The following is a 15,434-nucleotide window of genomic DNA, read 5'->3' on the forward strand; positions in this document are numbered from 1 at the left end:
TTCCTGTCATATCTTCAGCTGTACTATCAATAAAGCCATAAAAGGCCAAAACATTTTTTTAAAATTGCACTGGTCTGTTGGTCTTAAAAAACAAAACAATGTTTTGTTGCTTAAGCTTCTGTATTCAGTCATTATTCAATGGCATACTAAAATCCATGTGAAAAAAATTGCTTCTCACTGTTCTCAGGTCAAATATTTATATGCGATTAAAATGCGATTAATTTCGATTAATTAATTACAAAGCCTCAGATTAATTCGATTAATTTTTTTAATCGAGTCCCAGCCCTAATATATATATATATATATATATATATATATATATATATATATATATATATATATATATATATATATATATATATATATATATATATATTTATTTTTTTTTTACATTTTTAAATATCGATATTTGGCACCAGTGTGTCGATAACGTACCTCAAGATGAAATATCGCAATATATCGTAGTATCGATATTTTGGCACAGCCCTACTGAGTGACATGAAGACATGAATCAGAGACACAAAAAACGTTGACAGTGATGAGCGGTCATTATGTTTACCAGCAGTGTTGGGGAGACCTAAACTACATGTTGTTGAACTACATAGCTTAACTACAATTTGCTGTAACTTGCTGGTAGTTAAACCACATTCATATTTTGTGCTGCATCAAGTATTTCAACTACTTTTTGGGTCATTTTTTTTAGCTTAACTACTCAACTTACAAACTACAATTTCGTCCAATAACATGAATTTTTTTTTTTTTATTAAAAAAAGACCTATATAATATACATTTTATTTTATTTTTCTTTGAAAATGCTGCCTCTGATTGGCTTGCCCTGGCAGCACTCAAATGCTTCACAGAGTGGGTGGGTCTTTGTGCCAAGAAAGGCAGTGTTCATATGGCACAAGTACGTCATGGACAATCCTCCGGTTACCCCCGAATGCGCCAGCCCAACCACGGCCATATTTGAGCATGTACATGTTGGAAATAGATGCATCTACAGACACGAACTCTGTGTTCACCTGTGAGCTCTGCAAGCTGAAAACGACAAAAATGTTGACACTGGTGTCCCAGCCAGTGCAGCATGTAAGCAGCTTTTTAGTGTTGGTTGAGATGTTTTTAGTGCCAAACAGAACCAGCTGTTTGATAAAAACTTGCTCATGTGAAATAAGTTAAAACTTACTGCTCATGTGTCGTGTCAAAAAGCGATTCTGCTCTGGGATCTAGTTCTAGTGCCTAAGTGTTCATGCCTCTGAAGTTCCTGTGATGTTGACCAAAAATGTCAGCTTTTGTTCTTTAAAAAAATAAAACCTGAGTTGAGAGTAGGGATGTAACGATGCATCATGACACGATTAAAAATCGGTACAAACGCGTGACGATTCGCATCGGTTGACAGAAAAAATGAATCGCAAATGCGAGAGAAGTAGGATGCATTCTTCTTTTTTTTTTTTTTTAGAAATAGGTTAAGTTATCGAAAAAAAAGTCACTGGTTGGTAATTCATTTGTTCAACGTCAGACGTCAAGTCACGTGACTTACGTCACTACGTAGGTATGGGGCACAGAACGAGGGAAGACATGGTGACGGTAGGCAACAACTTTGAAATAGAGGATGCACTGAGCGGTTTTAAATCACCTGTGTGGCAGCATTTTGGATTCCCCATATACACAAATACAACCAGTGAGAAAGGGACAGACAAAACCAAAACAGCATGTAAATATTGCAAGAGACTGCTAACATATACCAGCAACACAAGAAAGATGCAGCAGCATATTAGCTATTCCCCCCCAGGAATCTGCAGAGAAAAAGTTTAAATACCACGGAGAGCAATTTTGATTCTGCAGAGAGCAATTCTTGATATTGCGGCTTGAAAGTTAAAATTCTGCAAACATTAAAAAACATACTTGTTTAATTGTTTAATGTAATAATGAATTAAATATTCTATTATGAAATTTAATGCAATACCACTGTAAAACATGGTGGAACCAACTATTACTGGTTTTAAAATAATCAACATCAACATTGTCTTTGTCCCCGTTATTTGCAACATAAAAAGTGCAAAACTTTTTACAAAACTATGGGTGAAGGTTTAGGAACAGAAAGTGCCTACTGCATACTGCAGATAGTAAATGTAAACATCAGTTACAGCGATGAAATGCTGACATAAAATGTGCCATCAAGTCCAAATTATAAACAGTTTTTTCTTTTGTAAACGTTTACCACGTCCACCGGATGCAGTGAGTAGTGTACTTCTACTGTGAGTCTAGAGCCCAGTCTATCTGAGAGCAACATCTAGCGGCCGGGATGAAAACTACATGCAAGATGTGATATTCCGCAGAAGTTCTTTGAATCCACGGACCGCCGAGAAATCTGCGGTAATTTCTGCGATTGCGGATTCCTGGGGGGACCAATTAGCCGCCACCACAGTGAGAAGCAAAATAACGTTACGCCACATCCTGAGTGAAAATTGCCGAAGGGGCAAACCACCCTGACGAGAGGCTTTGCATCTCCTCTCCCCCATAACAACGCAAGAGTGCAAGAAATTACCAGGGCAACTGGTTATTTTATTGGAAAAGATTTGAGGCCATTTTCCTTGGTTGAAAATGAGGGCTTTCGGCTGTTGATGAACACGCTAGAACCAAGATACCGCATCCTGTCACGACAGTCCTCCAGCCAGGTGGTGGTGCCAAAACTCTACCAGAGGTAAGAGCTCATGTGGTTGAGGTTCTCCGGAGGGCTAATACTGTGTCTATCACAACTGACGGGTGGACATCTAGAGCCACTCAAAGGAAATTATAACTGTTCATGTGATCAATGCCGAGTGGGAGTTGGCTGGCTTTGTGCTTCAGGCACGACCTCTTTTGGAGTCACATACTGGGGCTAACATAGCTGAAGTGCTAAAGGAGGCGGTGGCGGAATGGCAGCTGGAAAGGCAACAACAAGGTATCGTTGTAGTCACCGACAATGCGAGAAACATGGTTGTGGCAGTGAGGGAAGCCGGGCTGGCACCGCACATCAAGTGTTTTGCCCACACTTTAAATATAGCCACACAGGCTGGTTTGTGTGCGCCGCGCATCGCGCGCTTGCTGGGTCAGATCCGGCGGATCGTGAACTTCTTCCGCAGGAGCCTGACAGCCACTGCTGTGTTGGCTGCGAAGCAAAAACTACTGCTCGGCCCGGACATCAATGAGCACAAGCTAATTGTGGACGTTACCACACGCTTGAATAGCAGCCTGGACATGTTGGAACGATTTCTTGACCTGCAACCGGCTGTGGCTGCTGCTCTGCTTAGCCCAGAAGTCTGTTGTAACACCCGTGAAATCTACACACCGGACAACTTGGACATCCGTGATGCCGAGGACATCATGAAACTTCTCAAAACTTTGAAGACAGTCACCACCGCGCTAAGTGATTAACAAAACCCAACAGTGTCTGTAATTGTGCCCTTAAAGCACACGATTGAACAGAGCATGTTGCCAGTGGAGGAGGACTCCACCACGGTTAGCATGATGAAGAAAGCTATCTTCAACAATTATCAGACAGATACACTGGGCCCGGGGACAACCATCTGCTGGACTGCACTGCGTTAGACCCCAGATTCCGCTCTCTACCTCATCTTACTGAAGATCAGCACCAGGATGTGTTCCAGAGGGTGAAGGAGAAAGCTGTGCAGATGCACAACCAGATACTTATTTTACTTTCAATTACTGTGTTTCATACTTATGTTCATACTGATCTTTGTCCTTGTTGTTGTCTCGTTTTTCCTGTTTTTTTTTCTTGTCTCCTTCCCCTTTCTGCTTCTTTTTTTTTTTTTTTTTTCTATTGGTTGATCTGTTTTAGTGATTTTGTATTGGAGGGGAGGATTTTACATAAGCCCTTTGGGTTTGTTTTCCTCTCCTGCACAATTATTTGCCTTTATATCATTAATATACATATATACATGTATTATTTTTTCATAATTGTGCATATGAATAATATAATATATATATTACTAAGTTCTTGTCTTGCTATTTACATACCAATTCCCCTGTGGAGGAAACTAATGAGGGTATAACAGACACTGGTGCCTCTACACATGCATCAGAGCTGCCCGCTGACAAGGCAGACATGGTGGATGCAGACCTTCAACAGCCACCTCTCAAGAAGACCGCATTGGAAGAACTCCTAGAAGGGACTTTAACAGAAAGTGTAGGGGCAGCACAGACCAATCACATGTGTAGGATTGAGGCAGAAATTGTCAGGTACAGAAGTGAAATGTCTATTTCCCTCACAAGCTGCCCATTCAAATTGTGGAAGGAGAACAGTAAGTTTTACCCACTGCTTTCACCTCAAGCAAAGGCTTACCTCACTACACCAGCCACCTCTGTCCCTAGTAAAAGGGTCTTTTCGACCGCAGGGGATGTTGTAACCTCACAGAGATCTCAGTTTTGGCCTGAGAATGTTGGCATGTTGATTTTCCTCAAGAGAAACCTGAAAGTTTCAAGCTACACAAGCCAGTCTTAGTTTATTTGAAGAGATTTTGTGTTTTGATGTTATTATTTTGATGTGGGATTTGTTTTTAAAAATCCAGTTATTCTTTGTTATTTAAGTGAATAACTACTTCAGTTGCACTTTTTTTATAAGACACAAAAACAGTGTTTAACAGTGTTTCTGTAAAGAAAGGACTTCTTTTTTTGGTCAAGATTTTATATTCTTTTGTTATTTAAGATATTGAATTACACCAGTTAACACCAGTTTACTTGTGAGATTGTTTCTCCAGGGGTAGAAATGTAGTTTGTTTAAACTACTGCCAGGCTGAACTACATGTAGTTTTACAAGCTATGCTTGCAAAGTAGCTTCCCCAACACTGTTTACCAGTACCCGACCCGTCCCTTGTGTTTTACTTATAACTCCCAATAACCTAATCTACTGACAACTTCTTAAAAGACTGAAACATGCAAAGTGCAAACTGCAGACTGGTAATCTGTAGGAAGTGAGCTGAACATGTGACCTGCCGGCTTTACCTGCTGATACCAGGGTTTTGCCACTACATGAGAAGGCCTCCGTTCCAATCTTGAAGTCTATGGTGGTCTGCAGGTACATGCAGTCTTGACTCACAGTGGCAATGAAATGGCGTGTGATGTACTCATATAGCCGCCAGCCATCACTTCCTGTGGAAGTGAGGTGAGGAACAACATGGGTTAGAACCTGAGCACAAAGGGGTCCATGTTGGAATTTATCTTGTGGCTTGGATGAAGGAGTGTGCGCTGGTGATCAGTGTATGGTTTCAAAAACATACTCCTTCATTCACTCTCGTTAAACATTGAATCATGAATCGATCCATAATCAATACATCATATACAATAAAATGGCTACTCTGACGGCTGATGATTATCGATGATTATTTATTTAGTTGTATGACTCACCCAGTTCCGCTTCTGAGGCAGCACGCATGGGAGTTATTGGTGGATGGTCTCCAGCATCTGTTCCTTTCCTGGGTCGATTTAATCCAGTTGAAAGTAGTGCCTTCACCTGATTAAGAAAGGGTACAATATCTTTTTAGAGACATTATGTGTATTCAACAAGCATAATATTTAAACTGCCTGCCTCTGAGTACAATACAGTCAGTCTGTTGGCCCTCACCTCCTCTGCCCAGATGCAATTGTTGATCTGCTGCTTTAGCGCTCCCTTTAGGTCGAAGTTCTCTGGGTAGTGGGTCGTCTCAGTACGTGGGTAGCTGATGTAGCCCTGTGTATACAGGCGCTCTGCAATCTGCATGGTATGCTGGGGACCCATGCCTGAACACAAGTTTATTTGGACTCAGCTGCTCCAAATACTCACTAAATTTCTCATTTGAGTTAAGTTAGCTTAAAAACTACAATGACCACCTGCTATAGGACATTGAGGAATGGTTTTGTCGCTTGCTGCTATAGGCTACAAGGCTCCAAAAGTGAGACTGACGAAGACTGTCTTGACTTGCAAAATTCTCATAAACTGACAGTCAACATGTGTACTTGATAAAACAAATTCAAAGGGTTTAAAAAATTACATGTCTCCCACGTCAGGCTCTGCAGTATTGTGATGGGGTGTTTTCAATATTTTCTTACATTTCAATTTTGTGTCAGTATCAGTGATGCTATTTCTAAAAATGGGTAAATGAAACTCCAGGAAATAAGTGGGAAGGGTTAGGGTTAGGGTTATGACAGGAAATCAATTAATTCCAGTTTGTGGTTTAGGACAATTTAAAAAAAAAATAAAATAAAATCAATTTTCTCTTTAACTTGCTCCGCTGCCGCTCCTCATGGGCTCCCGTAGTTCATAGTGGGCTCCGCCCTCCCCCCGCATTGACTTTCCACAGAGAAACAAACAACATGACATCAAGCCAAGAGTTCGTTCCTAAAAAGACACTGTCTCGTCAGTAGTTCGGTTTTGTGGCATTGGACCTCGAACAATCCACGGCCTGCTGCATAGTTTGTTCAAAGGCAGTTGCAACTAAAGGCAGCAGACCAACCCATTTATTTCAGCATCTCAACAGACACATGTATCACAGTGGGACACTTGTTGTTCAGTACGAGATGCACAAGACCATGGCAGCCCACAAACACCTGCTAAAAAGCAGCAAACATTAGTGGCATCATTTAATCATTGTATCCCGTATGACAAGAAAGGGGCTTGATGGACAGCTCTTATGGATGCAGTCACGTTGCATATCGCTAAAGATAGTGTGCCCATATATACAGTGGAAAAGCCGGAGGTTCATCCACATGCTGAAAATGTTAGACCCGCGGTTTGTGCTACGAAGCCGCAATGGGGTCTCAGGCCAGAGGTAGGAGGTCTACAGGCTCGTCTTCCTGGCCAAAATATGTTAAAAAGACAGCAAGCACACACCTCATGTCCAGTACATCTACCAACATATCATGTTTTCTATGCAGATGTTTAATTTAGTTTACATATTATCAGTGATATAAAATACTTTTTGTAAACAAAAGGCACATTTTGCAAAAATAAACTATTTAATGAAAGTTATGTCAACGCTTTATCAGTACCAATATGGAAACTGATCTATTTTTATAATAGCAAGCAATCTGACATGTTAAATTTACTTTTCCAAAAGCATTTTATCAAAAAGGGACAAATTATTTTCAAAAGGATGCACTTTTATTTATTTTTTCAAGTGAGTTTGAAGCTGCACTGTTTACAATGGCAAGGCAAATTTGTTTAGAATAAAAGCATTAAAATAAATGCAATGCTTTTAATCAATTCTTTGTCATTTGAAGTTTGGTTTAGAGAAGGAATAAAAAATCGAGTAAAATCGTAAATCGAGTTTGATGTGAAAAAAACGGAGATTCAATTTTTAGGCCATATCGCCCAGCCCTATTTTAACCATTCATATAATTCATATTATTTATATCATTTATCACTTACATGTTGAACCTCATTACAACTGATGAAATGATGCTTATGTTGATGTGAACATACCTAAAGCAGAGCTGGCCACTCTCAACATTTCCACTGTGTTCAAGGCCTGGGGTCTCTGCTTGGCCTTCTCTTTCTTACTCACTGACTCCACCTGTATTAAGAGAGATCAACTAAGGCGAGCTCTAATTTCAGTTTACTGTGACCTGGGTGAATCAATCAGGTACAGGAATATGACTTATGTACACAAATTCTCTTGCCAGCTGAAATTCTCTTTGTCTTTGGTAATTTAAAAAAACTTAAACCACTACAAGATCCATACAGACATTCAAGTCATAACTGTACCACAAATACAGTACATCTTCAATCTTCAACAGGATCCTTGTCTAACCAACGCAGGAATTTTGAGACTATTAATGTCAACACTTGATACACTCAAAAGCTCTAGGTCATTCAGAATTATTTTTGACAGAAAAGCCAAAATGTATTACATTAAATTATGTTCAATTGATCTGAAACAGTCTACACATTGTCAATGTTGTAAATTACTATTCTATCAGGAAATGGCTGATTTTGAATGTTTATCTACACAGGTTTTTCAGAGGACCACTATAACTCAGCACTTAATTGGAGGCAACTTCATCCTACAACAGGATAATGATCCAGAACACAGTTAAATAAGAAGCTTTAGACAGTCATCAATAGACCTAGATAAGTACAAATCCGCGGGACTGGCTTTGTCCAAAAGTAAGAAAATTAACATACCAGCACCTCTAAAGCTTACTGATAAACTTACTGATATCACTTTTACTTTTAAATCCAAATAAAAAGTGACCTGAAAAAACAAGTAATACATGTAAGAATAAAAATATAGTATCAGTCAGGCTGCATACATATTAATTTATTAAATAATATAATAATAAATACCTGGGCCTCCCTAGATGTCTTGGCCAGGTTGACGAACATCTGACCGACCTCCCTGTCGAAGACCCTCACCCTGTGCCAATCCAGTGTCAGTGGGCTGTCCTTCCCTTTGAAGACCTAACCAAAACACCAGAACATGTCCATGAATGGTGCATGGAAGGAAGAGATTATTGATACTGTGTGGGTGTAAGTATAACTAGAGCCTTACCTTCGCCTGGATGACCCAGTAAGTCTCTGGTTTAAAGGACTGGATCTTGTCATGGCGTTCCACACAGAAGCCTAGTGTTGGGGTCTGGCATGGGCCGAATGAGATCAACGAGGAGTCTAGATTGCCATATTTGCCCTGGAAGTACTTGGTTTGGAACCTGATATTTGGACAACAAAAGACAGTCTAAGGCTACACAAACTCTTACCTTAGGTCAGTTGTAATCAAAGTAGTAGAGCAGGGAACATATCATGTCTCCTCCTGGACAAAGCATCTGATGAAATTTTGATTCTTATTTGTATTCAATATGGAGTTCAAATCTCACCTCAACATTATAAATGCTAATGAAAATGTGCTTTGTTAAACAGGACTGTTGTGAGGATTGTTGCGAGGGAGTAATGCTATGCGGGGTCGAGGTGAAGTCAGAACAAGTGCGCAGAGTCCTGCACGGGTCTTATTTTGCAAACCTGCACCCGCCCGTACCCGTCGTACTTAACCGCATCCGACCCGTTTCCCGACAGTAGCACAAATTACATTCCGCACCCGAGCCGACACGCTATAAATTGATACCGACGCCCGACCTGCACCCGAAGCAAAATTAGACTGACGCAATTTTTAAAAATGAAAGTAAGCCAGCGTGGGGAATGGGAGTTCTGGGAGGGCGAAAGCACGCATGACTGAGCTCATATGAAATATAGCTACCGTATTGACCCGAATATAGGACGACCCTGATTATAAGACGACCCTCTTTTCAAGACTTCAGAAAAAGACTCTGATAACCAAAATTCGTTTCTCAATAACAAACTCACATACCCTCCTCCTGTCAGTCTCTTGGAAGCAGCCGCTTAGAGGACCACGATAAGCTTTTCTCTTACTGTTAGCGTTTTCAGACGGTCTTTTTGGACCCGCCATCTTCGGACGTTACACTCCATAACTCCATATTTCTTGGCTGGCTGACAGTTGCTTGGCGCCTCCGCTGCACTGATCTCCATTATCTTAAAATCAGCATCATAGCTCCGCCTCAGATGTCTGTTAACTTCATCTCCTGTCACTTCTTCTCCGCTGTGATTGACAGATAACCCCAGCCAGAGTGTCAGTGACGTCTCTACAATAAGCTGGCGCCCTCTGCTGTTGCGGTCGTGTAGCGACCCAGACAACTATCAGCATGTGTCAACGGTTAGACCCCTATTAGAAGACAACCGTCACGACCCCACTTTTTCCACATAATTTTCATCGAAAAAACCTCGTCCTATATTCGAATCAATACGGTACATGCTTATCATTTTGAAATGCAGGCATATTTTTGTAGATGTGTCGCTAATGTTTTTTTTTTTTTTGCACCTGATGCCATGAAAATGACAATCGCAAAACCCGACCCGCGCTCTCTAGGCGTCCGACCCGATCCGCACCCTTGTCCGACACAGGACATTATTTTTCACCCGTTTCATCCAAATTGTGCGGGTCACCCGTCGGGTACCCGAACCCGTGCAGGACTCTGCAAGTGAGTCTTCAGAATTTTGCGGAAAATGGCAAGTGACTCTGCTGTCCTGACATTGGTCAGTACAGCAGATGTAGTGTAGCGGAGAAAAGTGCTTGCACTGGGGCGTATGGTCTGACCAGTGTTTGGAGGTAGATGGGTGCAGTTCCGTTGCGGCCTTGAAGGCCTGTACAATCGTCTTGAATCGGGCTGAGTGTAGGGTGGGTTTCTTTAGGAGTGGCTTTACTGTAGCTCTCTTGAAAGGAACTGAAATAAGGCCTGAAGTGAGGGAGGAGTCTATCAGGGTGGTGAGGAGAAGATATTTAATCCAACCACAGCTGACATCATTCTAAATGTTTCACTAATTCTACCTGAAATATAGAGAAGGACCAAGTATAAGGTTTTTATGCAAAGTATTAAAGTTCTTGGGTGGACAATTAAAGACACACTATGTAATGTAGTTAAAGCAATTCTAATAGAGATTTGGGATTTTTGAGTCTCAATCTCAATTCGTCAGATTTGGACACTTCTGGTCGGACAGCTCACATCTGAAAAAATCCGACCCCCAACCAATGCTAAGGTTTGAGAGTCATTCTGTGGGAAACATGGTTTAAAACCAATATACAGAACATTTGCATAAAAAATGAAAATCTTCAAAACACTTTTGACCTTAAATAACAGCTTCAAAATCATGTTGATGGTACATTGTCTTGTAATAGGCTGAATGGTGTCCCTGTCTCAGTAACTCTGACACCAATCTCTTGTTTCTGCACTATGTAACTTCAGTGAGAGGGTAAGATCACAGTGTTACATACAAGCTTACTCCAACATACAAGTTTTTAAGACAAGACATGCTACAACGTAATGACTTTTGTTTGTAGTTAGTGCCATCGTTACGTTTGACAAATTGTCAGTCAGGGGTGTTGCACTGGCTGTAGGGGTCACACAGTGCTGAGAGTATTTCCATTGTCTGCTGCTTTATACTTACACTACACAACAATTGATCATTTTAGATAGTATTTAGTTTGCAAAGTTATTCAAACTTAGTGACTACTTGATAGACTATTACTGTTGACGTGTAATCAATCAAATAGTGTTGTGACTGGGACATTGAGTGAGACCACAGAGCAGTGACTATTGGAAAATGCTGACTATCTACCCCGGCAATTTGCCAGACTAACAATCGATCTGTCCCTAGAAGAAAGCAGTGTACCTGGTGAAGGCACAGCCAATGCGCAGATCCAGCTCCTGACGTGCATCCACTGACAGGGCCTCATTGCGGTTGGGCTCTCCCAGGCGGTTCATGGCGTTCCAGATGTCAGTGTCAGTAATAGAGCTGAACTTGGCTCGGTAAACACTCTGCTCCCTGACACTCCCCTTGTTCATTACTGGCTGGATTGCATCCAGTACCTGGGAGGCAAGAGAAGCTGTTACTTAGCAACAGATCAAACTATAATATTTAAGGGCACAGTAACTACTTTCCATATGATCTAACACCCCTAGGAAAAACATAGCTGTAATGGCCTCTATGGGTGGGGAGGTAAAATTACAATATAAAAAAAATGTAAGGGGGTTTAATTCAATTCAACTTGTATCTATCAGTCTTTATTTAAAAAAGGCCATTAAATAATATCAATAATCATGAATGATAACTGAAATTAAAAATTTTAGTATGCTAAATCCCTCAGCCTTAGGACAAGCAGATTGAAAGTTGATACCCCTTGTACAAGTGGCATTTCTATGTGATCTATATCCAGAAACATTATCAGATTAGGCAAAAGACATGTTCATGCCAGGTGATTACAGACCACATCAAGATTGGAATGCAATCGGATCAGACCGCACATTTTTTGGGGTGGTCAGTGACCACAAGAAAAAGAACCCAGACAAGTTGATAGTTCCCTCCTCCTCCTCGTCCTCATCCTCCTCCTCAAAGGATGAAGTATAGCGCATGGAACAGCATTATCTCCCTCGACTTTGGACGTGGCATGTTTGTTGTATAGTTAGCTTATGGTTGAGATCAGATCACAATTGGATCTCAATCGGCACAATCAAGAACTAATTTCACTACAAGGTGTGAATGCAAAGACCCACGGACTGGATGTCATTATGCAGCTAACATATTCAGAGACAGATCAGCTGATGTAAATGGAGCATGATTTACCTCAAAACAGATGTTCTCCCCTTCTTTATCGCAGTCCAACCATAAAACCACATAGTCACAGCCTCTGGCTTCAACCTGACATGACAAGAGAAACTTGAACTTGAACATGATAAAAGACATGACACAGTGACAATCAACTGATTATACAGAATGCAATAACCATCAATGTTATGTGATAAAATATAAAACACTGGGTCAATTGCTCTTAGGCCTACCTGGAGGAACTTGACCATGTTGAGTTTGGGGTTGGCCTCCTTCTTTTCTGTGGGAGCTTGGCTGAATAGTTCTGCAGGGTCCACCTTATCCCAGTTGTTGTATTTCCCTTGAAAATTAAGAATGTTGTACTTCATTCAACTTCTTCAGGGAACATAAGTTATAGTTGTAACATTTAGTTGTGACAAGAGGTTGGACACTGAAGAAGATGAATCCCAAATCAATCAAGTGGAAGTTAATGCTTTTGATTCATGATGTTTATTACACTGACTAATCTAGAAACAAATACCCTCACACATTGTATTTCAATCCAACTGAACAGTATTTTAAGAAACACAAACATAATTTCTTCATTGTATTTAGGAACGCTGTAATTTAAGGTGTTTATTGAATAACATCATGTAAAATCTTTAAGAATCAGTTAAAGGCCCCGGGTGGAACTTCCATAAAAATGTTGTTTGTAGTGACACTGTTAAGTTAAGTGAACTCTTGTTAAATGAACTGCAGTCAGCATCCTGCTGCTAGCTCTCGCAGGTGTGCTCACTGGCTACGTAGGCAAATTCTATTTAAACACTATTTGAGGTAGGGCTGTATGGAGGACAAAACCTGACTTAAGTATAAATAAATAAATAAATAAATAAATACAGGAATAAATAAATAAATAAATGCTTAAATAAATGCATAAATAAATAAATGCATGAATAAAAGTATAAATAACAGAATAAATAAATGCATACATAAATGAATAAATAAATAAATGCACAAATAAATGCATAAATAAATACATGTATACATAAAAGAATACATAAATGAATAAATATATAAATTCATAAATAAATAAATATAAGTGTAAATAAAAGAATAAAAAAATGCTTTACATGTATTTCTACATTTCTGTTCACCCACATTTATTTATTTCTGTGTCCATATGTTAATGAGGGAGGAGGTCCTAACCTCAGTCAACAGCATGATTGGTCAAATGGGAGAGCCAGACAAAAGCAAGTCTTGCTCCCTGTAACGTTGCAAACCAGCTCCAGTTAGCGTAATAGCCTCAACTGGCGTTCATTTTAACTGGCGAGGGAGCTAGATGTGCTGGTGGTGTGGTTTGAGAATCACGCCTGGAGAGGGGTCCTTGGCCATGTCCACTAACCAGGAAAAACATTGTGCTCATCAATCCAAGTCATGTATATGTGTATTCGTTTCGACGGGGCTTGAACACTACTAATCCACACGGAGTCTGCGACCTGCAAACCACTAGCCATTTTTAGACAGAGCACCAAGCCACCAATTTGCCCATCCTTTTGGCGACTCGGTCCGTGGTTTTAGACAGAGGGTCAGCAAAATTGGGGGTCTGTTGTGGTCCGCCGATTGTCCGCTTCGGAGAGTACACTTATTTCCGCCTCGCCCGCTATCTAAAAACGAGGCGGAAATGTGCTGGCCTCTGCGTGATGTGGGCGGAGGTGTTAATGACCTGCACTGTTGTGCGACCCACAGCCGGGGAGTTTTAAAACCAAGAAACAGCTGATCACAGCAGTCAGTCCATCACTACATCCACGGACATTAAGATGGACAACTGGACAGCCGCTGAGATCCAGGAGATGCTAGCATCTCCTCGGTCTCTGTAGCTGTTTTGTTGTGTTAGCTTGATGTTGTGTCTGAGGTTGCTGTTGACTGAGGTTAGGACCTCCTAGCTCATTAACATATGGAAACAGAAATACAGAAAAATAAATGTGGGTGAACAGAAATGTATAAATAAATGTAAAGCATTTTATTTATTTATTTAACTGTTTTTTTCAACCTTTTATATATACACTGTTGCATCCATAATAGCTGTCCCCCGAGCCCCTTTCTTGTCATACAGGACACAATGATTAAATGATGCCACTAATGTCCGCTGCTTTTTCAGCGGGTGTTTGTGGGCTGCCACTGTCTTGTGCATCTCGTACTGAACAACAAGTGTCCCACTGTGATACATGCGTCTGTTTGCGATGCTGAAATAAATGGGTTGGTCTGCTGCCTTTAGTTGCAACAGCCTTTGAACAAACTATACAGAGGGCCACAAAAAACAAACTACTGACGAGACGGTGCCTTTTTAGGAACAAACTCTTGGCTTGATGTCATGTTGTTGTGTTTGTTTCTCTGTGGAAAGTCAATGCGGGGGGCGGGCGGAGCCCACTATGAACTACGGCAGCCCATGGGGAGTGGCGGCGGAGCAAGTAAAGAGAAGATCGATCTTTCACAAACTCGAATTAATCAATTTTAACGATTTATCGCCCAGCCCTAACTTGAGGATAATATGAATATTATGCACAAGTAATGTCACGTTACTGGTCTAGTCAGCTGCACTGCTCCGAAAACCTGTACAGTGTAACACAGTAGTAACAAGCACCATAAACATCTATCTATAATACAAGGAATCTCTGTCTGTCTGTGTGTGTGTGTGTGTGTGTGTGTGTGTGTGTGTGTGTGTGTGTGTGTGTGTGTTCCTCAAATATCTCTGCGGATCAGGATCAGACTGACCTGAGACTTTCAACATGGCTGCTGCGTGGTTCAGTGGTGTGCAATAAGCATTTGCTTGGACTGCAATGATAGCGTGAATAAATTATTTCATAAATGCTTTACAAATTCTGCAAGCATTGTCCACCGGAGCCACCACAGTCACGTGGGCACCGGAGCCAACCACTGCACACCGTGGCCACGTGCGCACCAGAGCCAATCACTGCAGAGCTCAAGCCCACGACATACCTTAAAAAAACAAGCGGATTTATACCTGCAGCGACGCGAGCTGGACCGGGATTTTGCGGTTGGAGTTCTGTGCATCTAAACTGACTGTTGTGGATTAATGAGATTAAACAAGTCCAAGTCTGTTCGGGTCTGAGGAGATCCGGAGACGCGCGGACAACAAAGTGGGATCGGAATCTGTGGATGTTTGTGTGAAGCTAGTGCTAGCCGCGCTAGCTACATGGCCCACCACCCGAGTCGACGGAGCGGACGCACTGGCACGTCCAAAACCGGATTTAGGGTAAATAATGTCCAACACGCCTTTTCGCGAACATTG

General features: G+C 41.1%; 1 protein-coding gene across 3 annotated transcripts in view; it reads right to left on the minus strand.

The window, feature by feature from the left end:
• top3b (DNA topoisomerase III beta) overlaps window positions 1–15,434 on the minus strand; it is a 47,022-nt gene that overhangs the window by 24,471 nt on the left and 7,117 nt on the right. For all 3 annotated transcript variants that reach the window (XM_030418117.1, XM_030418118.1, XM_030418119.1), the window contains exons 3-11: window positions 12,379–12,485; window positions 12,164–12,238; window positions 11,213–11,409; window positions 8,526–8,682; window positions 8,321–8,434; window positions 7,457–7,547; window positions 5,621–5,775; window positions 5,404–5,509; window positions 5,002–5,148 (exon numbers count right to left, since the gene is read on the minus strand). In XM_030418117.1, coding sequence (XP_030273977.1) covers window positions 5,002–5,148; window positions 5,404–5,509; window positions 5,621–5,775; window positions 7,457–7,547; window positions 8,321–8,434; window positions 8,526–8,682; window positions 11,213–11,409; window positions 12,164–12,238; window positions 12,379–12,485 — 1,149 coding nt within the window. The remainder of the gene's footprint in view (window positions 1–5,001; window positions 5,149–5,403; window positions 5,510–5,620; window positions 5,776–7,456; window positions 7,548–8,320; window positions 8,435–8,525; window positions 8,683–11,212; window positions 11,410–12,163; window positions 12,239–12,378; window positions 12,486–15,434) is intronic.

Source organism: Sparus aurata, chromosome 5 (assembly GCF_900880675.1).
Source record: "Sparus aurata chromosome 5, fSpaAur1.1, whole genome shotgun sequence".
In the NCBI taxonomy this organism is placed as follows: domain Eukaryota; kingdom Metazoa; phylum Chordata; class Actinopteri; order Spariformes; family Sparidae; genus Sparus; species Sparus aurata.